The 12,942-nt window shown below is 40.2% G+C and overlaps 1 protein-coding gene across 1 annotated transcript; it reads right to left on the reverse strand.

Annotated features, from left to right (window-relative positions):
* Positions 1-291: 291 nt before the first annotated feature.
* Positions 292-3,048, reverse strand: USP26 (ubiquitin specific peptidase 26). The gene has a single exon (XM_065900264.1). The coding sequence runs from the start codon at positions 3,046-3,048 to the stop codon at positions 292-294; it is 2,757 nt and encodes a 918-aa protein (XP_065756336.1).
* Between the last annotated feature and the right edge of the window lie 9,894 nt (positions 3,049-12,942).

A 12,942-nucleotide genomic window follows, 5' to 3' on the forward strand; every position in this document is an offset into this window, starting at 1 on the left:
AAGAAATTGCATTTCTCACGAGTCCTTCCATGTTCCTTATGGTACTGGTTTGAGGACCACACTTAAAGTCCACAGCATTAGAATGAGGAAAGCACAGTTCTGGTCTAGTAGGAGAGATGAATTTTTATCAGCTGGAACTGTGGGGTTGAGGTTTTTGTATCAGGGTTAGAACAGAGATTTATTTCTAAGTAAGTGTTTCTGCTTAACTTTGGTTGTAGATGCTAACTGCCTCTTCATGTTTAGCTAGAGTTCAAACTTTTCCTTCCATGGAGGAAGTGATAGTCAAAGATGTTAAGGAGATGTATGTGAGCCGGAGGCTACTTCTTTTACTACTTCTGGGTCTACTTTGACTACTGCTTCCTCTGTGCTATGAGGCTGGGAGTTCTCTTCCCTTTCCAACAGCTCTTCAAAGATCTCATTGTGCATGTAAAAGAAGATGTACCCGGTTTGAAGCCTAGTCTCCTGCACTGGGGTCTCTTGGCTATTTAATATGTCTAGATCACTGTAACAGAACCACATTTGCCTCTCAAAGTTGTAGGCATCACTGATATAGTGTCCGGTGCTAGGCGTCTTTCCAATATGGCTGATAACACCAATGAGCCGATAGTCATGACTATCTCTCATCTCGGCTTCTCTTTTTGGTTTCCTGGCTGAAGATTTTGTCTTCTTCACATCTGAAGAGCCCTTCTTTCCAGGATCTTTATTGGAACCCAAGGCACCTTGGGACTTCACCTTGGTTCCCTGGAAATTTAATTGCGTAGGTCTGCATTTTTCTCTGTGCCACTGGGCATTGGGGCCTGAAAGCCTCCGAATAAATAGAGGACCAAGGTCTTGTTCACAGAGTCTTATCCCTCCACACTGCTGGGTCTCTTCAGGCACTTGGTAAGATTTTTCTGAAATTCTGCGTTTTTTACCTTTACAAAATTCTTCGGTGGTCTCAGGCATGCTCTCAAAATCTGCAGATATATTGGTTCTCTTGTATTTATTTCCTTTTCGACTTTTAGCCACTTTGCGATCTGTATCTGGGCTGCTGGTGGGTGCACCTTTCAGAGAAAGGGAGCTGTCTTCCAGACTCATCGTTAAGCCTACTGCTAATAGCTCTCTTGCAATGGCTGCTTCATTTCTTGAGTTTACCAATGTGGACTCTATTATATTTAGTTTAGAATCTTTTTCCAGGTCTCTTTGCTGCTGCTTGAAGCTTGAAGCTTTATGAAGAGTCTGGCATTTTTGTGGTTCAGACTCTTTTTCTGATCTAATGTGTGGAGCCAAAGAATCCTTGGATTCTGAGGTCTGCTTTGTTGAAGCTGTCGATGAACTGATGGCTTCAGAGTTCATCTTCTTAAAGATATCTAAGACTTGGAAATCATTAAGAGGTTCATTCTTGCTTAAGGGAAGCGGTGGTTTGGTAGTTTCAATGCAATGGGAAGATAACTTTAAGTATTCGGGAATAATGACTTTTTGGTCATCCTTCCTTAAGGACCCAAACTCACTAAATTTATAGCGTTTCAGATGCACAATAAGGACCCTGGGTAGCCTACTGAATTTATGCACTGCAACAGAACTCCTGTGCTTACACGTTCCACATTTATACTCAAGCTCTTCTGCTTCAAAGAAACCATCAAAACTAGATTGAATAGACAAGGGACGTGCTTTTGCTCTCTGGGGAAGACTGACAGAAAGTGAATTGTTTGCCTCTGCCTTAAGGACAATTTGCCCACAGGCTTTGCAACTAGTTGAGCGCAGCAACTCGAAATCAAAATTACTGGCGACAGGGCAAACAAGCACCTCGGTGTCAGCACTACCAGCAGAAACCTGCTGAGGTGAATTTCCTTCCTCAGATTCAATCTTCCCAGTTGTGTTTAATTTTCTCATGTTTTGTCTAATCTGATCTAAACAATGACCTAAAAACTCATACGCATCATTCTGCGTGTTGTCAGAGAATATCTCTGCAACTGCTGAAATGACGTTTTTAAAATTCCCAAGTAACTTCTTCTTGATTTTTATGTTAAAAATATCTTTCAAAATAAGCAGCTGCACCAAGCGTATGCTAAAGGAATCAAGGGGAGTTTCACCCCGTGAGAAGGTCCGATTGAGTAAATCATTAGCAAATGATGGAATCAAAAATAAGGACTGTAAAACTGCATTCATGTAACAGGTGTTTCCCAAGTTGGGGAAGCCTTGACGTAGTTTACCTGGGTAAAATGCAAAGATCATCTTGAGTCTGACCCACTCTGGGTCATCCTCACCGTACTTCGACTCTGACAGAAATGCTAAATATGCTTTCTCAGTCACTCTTTGGAGAAGATCACTGACATCTAGGTAAGGTTTTCCAGTAAAATCCGTCTTGAATGAAGGTCCAAGTTCCAATTTCTTATTCTGTTTTAACCGTTTTAATATTAATTCTCTCTTTCTGCGGCTTACATATCTCAAGGGGTTCATCTTTGATACCGTTCCTCTCGAAGAGGTATCCTCTTGCAGGAAATCCTTATTCATCTCTGAGCCAGATGATGGCCTCCTCTTCCCATAATCATTTTCTAATAACTCTTCCCAGGTAAATGTTGGCAATTCTGATGCACAGAAAGGCATCTCCTTATCATCAGGTGTTTCATTTCTTTCTTTCTCAAATGACTGACTACTTGACATCTTACATATTTTGTGAGATGCAGTTTTGCCACCTGCCTTCTGTGTTGTTGTACTGGCAAAGATACTCCCACCCCTATCAGGTCTTACGGGTGGTTGAGGATGGACTCTATCCAGGAACTTCTTCAAAATTTCGGTATCTCCGGGGGATAAGTTTGCAATATTCAATATGTCATTACTCCGTAAACTTAAATACAGATTATTTTGGTCTTCTCCAGAGGGTCTAATGACGATGTCTTCAATATTATTACTTAGCTGAAAAGTTATGTATGATCCAGTACTGAAATAGGCAATCAATATAACATTCCCCTCTCTTTCTACTATTTCAATGTATGCTTCTCTCATATTGGACTTCATAGTATTCTGGTTGCACATTCGGACAAAACCACGTACTATTACAGCAGCCATGATTTCTTTACAAATAAAATTCACTTATACTGAATTATCGACAATCTTAAAGTTTCAATTTGTTGGCCAATTCGCCTTTGGAGACAACACCAAAGAAATAGTTCTTTAGTTCTCTGTGTAGAATGATCTTAGTGATAAAACCAATATACTTCGAGAACTGTCCACGGTTGAATGAAGGCAGAGTCTTGATTCCCAAAGCAAGACCGCTACTGTAAAGAAAATCAAGAAAAATTATTTAAGCTATCAGAGAAATGCCTGGATAGAACTCAAACTCTACTCCCATACACTAAATCTTCTTTCCACTGCAATACTAGACTCCATTCTGATTAATTTCCACACTTCAACTGAAATCATTAAACACTTGGAAGACTTTCAGTACACAGCTGAAGAGCACAATGAACAGTGTCTCAAGTGTATATATATATATATATATAAAATATGCTAATCCTCCTGTCATAGAATGACCCCACGAGGCAAGCACAATAAGTGCATAAGAAAGTGAGAGGCCCTATGCAGCCCTCAACCCAATAACAGATGGAGAGTTCAATCTACCTCCTTCCAAATCCTGTTATGTTCCTTTCTTTCATGTGGCACCAGGGTAATAAGTCCACACATTCTGCCCCATGTGGGGTGAGGGCCTAACTACCACTGCTTAAAGCAGGTATCGAAGAATTGGCTAACTCCAGCTCTGGCCACAGGGTCCACATAACCTGAGCTAGCTCCCTGTACTCAAAGCCAGCCGGGAAGGATCAGGTGTACTGAATCACTCAAAATTTTAAATTTCTGAATAACTCTGTAGTGAACCAATCTGAGTTAATGAATAGCTTAACACTTAGCACTACAAATGTTTATGTGAGAAAGCATATGTCCAAGAATTGATTGGAAGTTTTTTCTCCTGCATAGTTAAATATTCTTCCTGATTCTTGTCTATGTTATTAACTTGCTCAGCAAACCCTGTCTTTATGAATAATACTAAATGAAACTTCTGCTCAATCCCTATCCAAATTATCAAAACCTCAAAACTGGTGGAGCATACACTAATGAGATTTTTGTTTTATCAAGTATTTTATCTATCAACCTACGTTCAGTGAAGTAGGGATTGCACCCATCCACATAAAAAAAGTGCATATACGTCCAAGTGAGAGAATGATCATATTTATCATAGTGGAAACGAGGCCCTAAAAACTTTCAAGCACCACAGCAAACTCGAGTGTCTGGATTATTTATAGTTCACTCTCCTACTATAGATGCTATGTAAGAGTTTATTTCCTCTCCACAAAAAAAGTCTTAATTGCTCCTATTTCAACCACTTGAGAGAACCTATACAACCCCAGAACAACTTCTAGTCTGCATTTAAAAATTCTGTGATCCCAGCTGATCTGTATTTATCAAAAATTGTTGTCCATTCTTTCTAATGATAGCTGAAATAATCTAGACCCTCATGGCATTTCCACTCTCTGCTTTCAAAAACACAGTTAAGAGACAAGTGTTTCCAAAACAATGGCCCTATTTGTTATACCTTCTTCCCAGTTCAACCTGCTTACATTTCATTCCAGAATTAAGGAGACTTCTTTGAACCCACTGATCATATGGGCAGTGAAGATTAAGAACCATATTGCTGATGCACAGTTGAGCAGTCTAACCACTGCTCACTTCCTGGCACATTTTAAGCTTAAATCCCCTTTCTTGATTCTGCCTCATCACTCAAAGGCTTTTAGGGCTTCCTTTGATTGTTAGCTTTTTGTGAAGATTTTAAACTAAAATGTATCTGTTCTCTCAAACTCCACTGGAGAGAACTTTGTGACTATTCTATGTAGCCTACACCAGATTCAAAACATATGGATGACGACTGCATTCAAAAGTTATGAAAGCCAAGGTACTTTTCTCTCATTTTACCCACAAACTCAGTCCAGTAAGTTTGATTGATCACCTACTAGCACAACACACTGGGCTAGCTGCTGATCTCAAAGTATAGTCAGAAACTCATGAAGTTGCACTACTCGTATCAGATTTGGAGGCATGACCTATGGTGTCAAGAAGCTGGCCATAAGGTAAAAATACTCCTGGTAGAAATGTCTGCTTTGTTGTTAATTTACTAATTCACTTTACACTGATCTTCTTGGTCACTGAGTATTTGCTGAGCATCTGCCCTATGCTGATTATGATTTCCTGAGTGTCTGCTCCGTGCCAGGTATTGTGGTCAGTGCTCTCAGGGACAAAAGGATGTAAGCACTCACTGTACCTAAACAGTTTAGACTCTAAATGTCACTGTGTAAACACCACAATTGAAAAGGGCCTTGCTTCCAGTGGGAGAATCTGGGAAAATATCCTTTCACTGCCATTTTCTGGAGCTTGACACATACTCAGGGTGGGAGCAGTGTTTTGTAAAAGGGAGGGTCTCCTGGACTGAGATTTCTCAAGCCGTACCCACAATTCTGCAAAATGATGAGGCTTAACCTCATCTTTTGCAGGGAAAACAAGAAATTGGCCCTTGGAAAGCATGCCTACAAACTTGAGAACCCAGAAACCCAGGTTATTAATTCTTTAGTAAGATAATTTAATGAGTACTTGTGAGCCTTTTATTTACCCTCTGGATCCTATATTTCCACCATTCATGCTTTCATTATTTCAAGAATTAGAAAAACCTGAAAACCAATGAGAATACACCTTTCAAATTTGAATATGCATTTCTCATTCCCAAAGCATTCATTACAAAAGGAGAAAATCTGGAGGTAGTTACAGCCTGAAGGCAGGTGAATAAACCCAGAAGGCCCTTTAGGCTCAATGACTATGAGAAAGTAACATCTCTATGTCAGATCTCTTCCACTGACATCTGATTACAACTGTAATTACCTATATAAACTCAAGTATGTGTTTATTACCCTGAATAGGTGGGGGTGAAGGTATAGAAGGTGATTTGGTACAAGTGATGAGCTTTAATTATCATGTTATTTTACAGCTTCTTAAGTTTGAAAACATTTGAAGTGAGAGAACAAAGATAAACCTAGCATATGGTGAGAAATCCTGCTCAGTTATTGAAGCAAGCCTCACTGGATAGAAATGATGAAGGACCCATGAGGTGATATGCTAGCCGCTGTATGCACTAAGTAGAAAAGACGGGGCCAGATAATTACCATAGAGGTTTCCAATAATTTCTGGGTATCTCCACAAAGGCCAGGCAAGAGCTCTGAAAAACCCAACAACTTCAACTCACACTTATTTTAAACTAAACATAGTTTAGTGACCTTGGATAAGCCAAATATGCTATCGGGGCCATTAAACTAACTGGAAAACGATCATCTAAGCTTCTTTTGAGGACTCCATGCTATGAGACTATGATTCTAGGTAGAATATACTTAATAAGCACACTGAATTTCCCAAGACAGAGCAAAATGAAAGGTATTTTCCCCACCAATTAGATGACATGTATTGAATCTGGGCTTGGAAACTATGGTTACCATACAAAAAATATTGTTATGAATATGCTGGTTTTGGCAAATGGGAAGAGGGGATTCTCAAAACCCAACAAGCATTCATTATCCATTCATTCTTGAAACAAATTTGTATGGCATACTAGCAAGCATTGTATTAAGCACTAGCTATAGAAGAATAAAAAGAATTTTTAAAAATCCCAAGCTTTCATAAAACTTTCATTCTAGCAGGGGGATAATAATATACAAACATAAAATATATAGAATACCAGATGGTGGTAACTGCCAAAGAAAACATCAAGTTAAGGGAACAGGGTGTGCCAGTGCTGACGGGGATGTGCTTGCTGCCTTACATAGAGTGGCCTGGGAACGCCTGACTGATAAGGATGTCTTGAAGGAAGTGAGGAAGCAAACACTTAGATGCAGGGTACTCCAGGCAGGAGGAAGAATAAATAACAAGGCCCTCAGGTGGGAGTGTGCTTGACACGTTAGAAACAGAAAGCAGACCAGCTTGGCTGGAAAACAGTGAAGAAATTTCAAGAGAAAGAAGGTGTGGACGTTTTGTAAACCAACCAACCAGGAGAGTGAATGGACTAGTAACCTTGCTGAGCAGCACAAAGGGTCCACTTAAGGCTAGTGGCCATGAATTTACAGCGAAACCAATCAGCATGCTTGTCTTCTTCTCCAGCTATACTCAGCTGCCCAGCTGCCATGGTGCAGATGTGTAATAGGCAGAGCCTTGAATTTAACTTTGCTGAAGATTTTGCCATTCATAAATAGCCAAGTAAGAGGGAAAAGGGAGGTGAAGGTGTCAGAAGGGAGTGATTATAAATATAGACCAGAAAGGGTGAAATGGGGGTGGAGAACAGAAACACAGAAAGGCCTAAATCTCAGGAAATACTGGGGGTGGGGTAGAAGCATCAGGGGACCCGGGGTTCAGCTCCCATTTCTGTAGCTGTACTTCTGCCCCCTGCTTCTAAGCAGCTGTCGACAGCTTGTAGGCTTCCTTCTCCTAATCTCCTCCCACCTTCTTTTTGGTTCTTCTGTTCATTCTCCCCCGGCCCCAAAGCTGGAAGTAACTAATGGGAATGGGGCTGGAGAGATGAATGTTAAAGAGTATGTAGACAGGGTTAGAGGCAGGCATGATCAGATGGGGGAGGGGAAGAGGGAGGGGAAAACCATCCCCTCTCTTTTCTCACCCTCCCAAGTCTGGGTTAAAGGTCAACACATCAAGAGGCGCGTTGCCTCTAAGGCATTAGCAATTAAATCCTGTCATTATGTTTGGCCCCAGCTTCTGTGTGCATAGCTTTTCAAAATGATTGGATCAGGGCAGATTCTGCTTCTTTCTCTGTTTAAAGGTGCATTTCTGCACTCAGCAAATGTCCGAGTCATTGTATAGCAGAGAAATACCATTACTTTGCCTTTTGACATGCACTGCACATAAATCTCTCCATAGGAGGCCTGGACCAAAATGGGAAGAAATCTCTAGACTAGCAAATTGTTCCCATGAACTAGTCAAGCTTTGAACCTTTTCTCAGAGACAGAGTTGGCGGAGCTTTTTTGTTGTTGTTGCTTTTCATTCTTTTAAAATGATTATGTTAGTATTATTAATGACATAGTTGATTAGGAAAACAGAATGCAGGTTATTTTCCAGAAGTTAAATATGATTTCATTAAGAAAGAAAGCTCGTTCATGAGAAGGTGCATACTTGTTACATTGAAACTATGATAAATGAGGCTTTCTGGAAATTAATTCCTTTACTCCTATTGTAACTCTCCTACTATTTTATAGCCCTTTCTGCTAAGTATCACATTCATTTCCTTATTTACTTAACTAACCAAAATATTTGTTGATAACGAATCAACTATGGACATCGACTATGGACAAGATCCAAAGATGAAGTGATAAAGTCCTCCTGACCTCAGATAGGTTGTAAGACAAATACACCACAACAAGGCAGCACTAGGAAAACCTATTAAGTCAAATTCAGTTAGTGTTACATAAGAGTCCATGTGTTTTTTGCCATCTCAGCTTCTTACAGCATTTCTTCTCTGCCTGAAGTTCCCAAATAATCTCCCAATTTTTGTCTTAGTTCTACTCTTCCTTTTAAGACCTAGTCCAAGTCTCACTTCATTCAGAATGATTGCCAGACCTGATTTTTCCTGCCTCAGAATTCACAAAGCATTCACTTTTTTAAGACTGTCACTTAGCCTACACTACCTTGCATTGCTGCTTCATATGAACTGACGACAAAGTTAATAGATGTTGGAGAACATGAGTTTGTTTTCAGTCAGTGTGGAGTGAAACTTTCTCTCCTAAGGGAAATCATAAAGTTGGAAAAGTAGGAGTCCTTTAAGGGTTGGGATCAAAGACTTCTAACTTTCCTTAAGAAAACAGTGTCCCAAGTTTTAAAATGAGGGCTGGCAGGGCAGGAAGGGGGTACAATTAAATGGGCTGGAACTGTTATTGGAACATCAAGCTGACTATGACATGAAGAGACAAGGTTAAATGAGACAGGAGACTGGACAGGTGAACACTACCATCTATCAAATTTCAAATGCACACAAACTTTAATGAAGCAATTCTATTATGGCTTTGTCCTATAGACATAATTGCAAAACTGTGTAAATCTTTTAAACAATCAGTATATTTAACTTATATAATTTTTAAAATGACTTTCCCTCTTCTTCTGCGATATCTGCAAAGGTGCAAAATCAGTAGAAAGAACCACATTATATAAGAATTGCTACACCTGTGAAGAATATCTATGGTTATCAAATGTTATTTGAAGTGAGGAAAGTCATTAATTGGGAGCACTGTGGCATTTCCCCTACTCCCACATGGAAGTCAAGTGTGGGATAGGAACTAAGATTGTGGAATTGTTTCCAAAAGAGATGTGTGACTGCATCTCATATCCTGACTGCATACTTATTAAGCAGCCAGAATGTTTAAGTCCAAACTCATATGCTAGAGTATGAGAGACTTGGGAAAACTTGACATGTTTACTCTGGAGGTGGAACGGCAAAGAAACCAGTGCCTGACTCAAGCTGAGAAGTCAGGATACAGAATGAAGTGGACCCTATGACGGGGCAAGAGGAGGCCGCAGTGAAAGCAAGTTCCACTTGCTCTATTTGGACAAGAAACTGTACAAGATTCGATGTATTAAGTGGCAGATAACTGGACTACAACCTCATGAGGAAAATCATCCCAAACAAACTGTCTGCCAGAAAAAGGTGATCCTCCAGGAAAGATTCTCTTGGATACACTGCAGGAAAGTAGGAAATGAGGGGAGAAATCACAAAAGATTAGCTGGGTTCCCTAGTTCTTTCCTGTACAACAAATAGCAAAGTCCCATCCCCAAAAAGCTTTGAGGAAATACTTTTAGGATACTTAGTGGAGTGGATTCTGCGGATGTGGATCAAGCAGGATGTTTTTGGCCTCACATGACACAAGGGGGGGCTATAGCTTTTTTCTTTCCAAGGTACTCTGAGGGAAATTTACAAAGCTCTTTTGGGGAAAACGAACTCAAAAATGTATTAAATGCCACAAGTGCTGGAATTAAAATCCCTTATAATACCTTCAAAACACCAATTTGTCTTATCTGAAGGATCAGTTCCCTGAACAGGAGAAATGCAGTTGCTTTCATTTGTTCATTGTTTTATTTTAACTTGTCTGGAAATATCCTTAGGAATGAATTCCCAAAAGCTAAATCATACCTCTAACCCCTAAAAAACTGATTCTCATTCATCTCCCTACTTAAGCGGTCCCTCATTCTGCATACCAGCTTTTTTTCCTCTTTGCTGCCATTAACAAAAGCGTGTGTGTGTGTGTGTGTGTGTGTGTGTGTGTGTGTATGAGAGAGACAGAGAACTCTTCAAAAAAATCAAAGTCAGTGCTCCCGCTTCCAGGGTCTCTAACCTATTGTTTGAAAAAACAGAGCTCTGCTCTCAGCTCAGTCATCCTGGAAGGAAAAGGAACTCACAAAGCTCAAACGAGAAAATGAGCAGCTTCTCTGGACTTGCATCCTTGAACAGCATCCCTAGAGTCCAACAAACCACCTCATTCCTTCTTTCCCTACAGATACTTCAGTGATGTTTATGTGGTGCTAACGGAGGACATCCTCAAAGTAAAGAAGCTCTGCCCCAAAATATGAGTTCGTTTATAAAAAAGCACAGACAAGAAAACCTGCCACCTTGCTTCAGAGGGCCTAGAAACCTTCAAAATGTGTAACTGAATCACTATGCTGTACACCTGAAACTAACACAACATTGTAAATCAACTCTACTCCAATTAAAAAGCGGGGGGCAGGGGGTGCTGAACTTCACCCAATGACTCTGCTTTCATTTTCCATCCACAGGACTATGACAAAATGGGTAAGTCTTTACTTGCCCTGAATGAACCCTTAAAGAAAAAGGAAGACATGACTAGCCAAGCAGTAGTATAGCCTTTAGCATGAAACTCTAGGTTACCACTCAAACATTCTAAACTCATAACCAACAATCAAGGCATACATAGCTCAAATGTTACCTCCCTCGTGAATTTGTCCATCATTCTCCCAACCTAGTGGTATTCCTCTTCCCTCAACTCTTGCTTCTTATCTCTGTGAACTTTAAAATACATAAGCACCTGATGGCAGGCAGGGCACGTGTACTCCCCCAGTACATAGGTGCTGAGAACCAAAAGCATGTACCCCATATAGCTTACTATCTACATTACCATGAGTCTACTATTCCACTATTTTCATCAGTATGACCTTACTATTCAAAAAGACTTTGCCCAGGAAGATACAAGTTGCAAACAGCTTTACTGTTCATTCCACAACTCTTCAATAGAAAGCACTGACTGACAGTATATAGCCTTAGACTTTTTGAACCTCTTGCCTCCAAAGCCCTGTTGTGCCGTGCCCACCTATTCTAAACCATTGTATCATGATTTTTACCCAATCATAATCGAGCTCCCCTACAGTTAGGACAGACTTCAACATCTCAATATCCCAGCCTTTCCTTTCCTAACCTAAAACACCACTAGGCCCTGTCAGTATGGCTTTCTCCCTTACAGTGGTAAGCAATAAACTCAGCTAGCTTTTTCTTGGCAACAGGTTGTTTCAGTGATATTTTGGGGAGTCAGATTTCAACATGCCCAGTTGATAAATGTCGAATCAAGTAATTAATTCACAGGCTGAAATGATGGGTTGGTTTGGATTTGGCTAGCATAGGGTAACTGTACTGTAAAAAGAGTTCTTACTTTGGGGTTGACTTTGAAACCATTGAAACAGATTTGGATTTGACTGTTTTAATATCCTTATTTTCATAATTACACCTTTATGGGTTTTACTTTTCCATGCCTTTTACTGGACATGTGAGAGTGCATATGATAGAGCCCACATACACTAGAGCAACGCTACAGTGACAGAGCTGCTTTCTTTTCCTTACAGCCGACTTGCTTCTGCTCGACAAGCAGAACACCTTTGGAACTTGGGGAAGCACCTCTGCTAACTTCTCAGAGGAGCTGCTGGATAACTGCAGGCTTCTGCTGGATGTGCCACTCACTATATAGGTGTGGAGACTCAAAGAAGGAAATAAAAATAGATTTATGACAGCAGGTTGATCAATAACACATTGATTTACTCAGTGCCTCCTGAGGAAGGTCAGAATTCATTAGAATTCCCTTGGGAACTTGCAATTTTCTCATAGAAAGAGACCATGAGTTGTACTGGGCATTTTGTACTGCAGTAGTTTTCAGCAATTTCCAGTGCATTTTTTCATTTGTGCTGACAGGGTGACATATTTAATGATTTCCAGACTCTGAGGGGCAGGGATATTTCCCATACAGTATCATAACATTTGTACCATAAAACCTTCTCCAAACTCCCCATTTCCAAATGAGGAAAATAAGCCTGTGGGTAAATGACTTGCTCAAGAGCACAAATTCCATTATATTCTTTAAATATCAGTGTACATGCTGTCAAAGCACACAACCTCATAGCTAAGACCTGAACTCAGATTCTCCACGGATTACCTGTGTGGCATTTTCCCAAGACACAGTAAGGATTTCCATTTACATCTTCTGGATATGTGAAAACAAAGAAAGTACATATCTAGAAGTAATCAATATCTTCCCAACCTTATGCTGGTTACTTACTTCCCTACTGAAGGCTTGAAAAACATGCCCAGAGACTGAATGAACCCGGGGAATGAGTTATGTGAAAAGTTGGATTTCTTTGGTATGAAAACAATGAGGCTGATGTTCAAGAATACTGGACATGTCCTAACTCATGCGATAGGGTGGGCTACTGCCAAGTATTTGATTTTCGGTGTTATGGTTTTTTCATTATAAAAAGGGGCTTAGAAATGGAGGCCTGCTACCAGAGGGGGATGTTTACTCTTCCTGAGATGCTAACTTTCACCCCTGGCTATAGCTGCAATGTGATTAATGATGGATAATTGAGGCAGCACAAACCAAC

This window comes from Phocoena phocoena, chromosome X, assembly GCF_963924675.1.
Source record: "Phocoena phocoena chromosome X, mPhoPho1.1, whole genome shotgun sequence".
Classification (NCBI taxonomy): Eukaryota; Metazoa; Chordata; class Mammalia; order Artiodactyla; family Phocoenidae; genus Phocoena; species Phocoena phocoena.

Coding starts and splice junctions, on each gene's coding strand:
- USP26 (XM_065900264.1), bottom strand. CDS start 3,048: ATGGCTGCTGTAATAGTACGTGGTTTTGTCCGAATGTGCAACCAGAAT.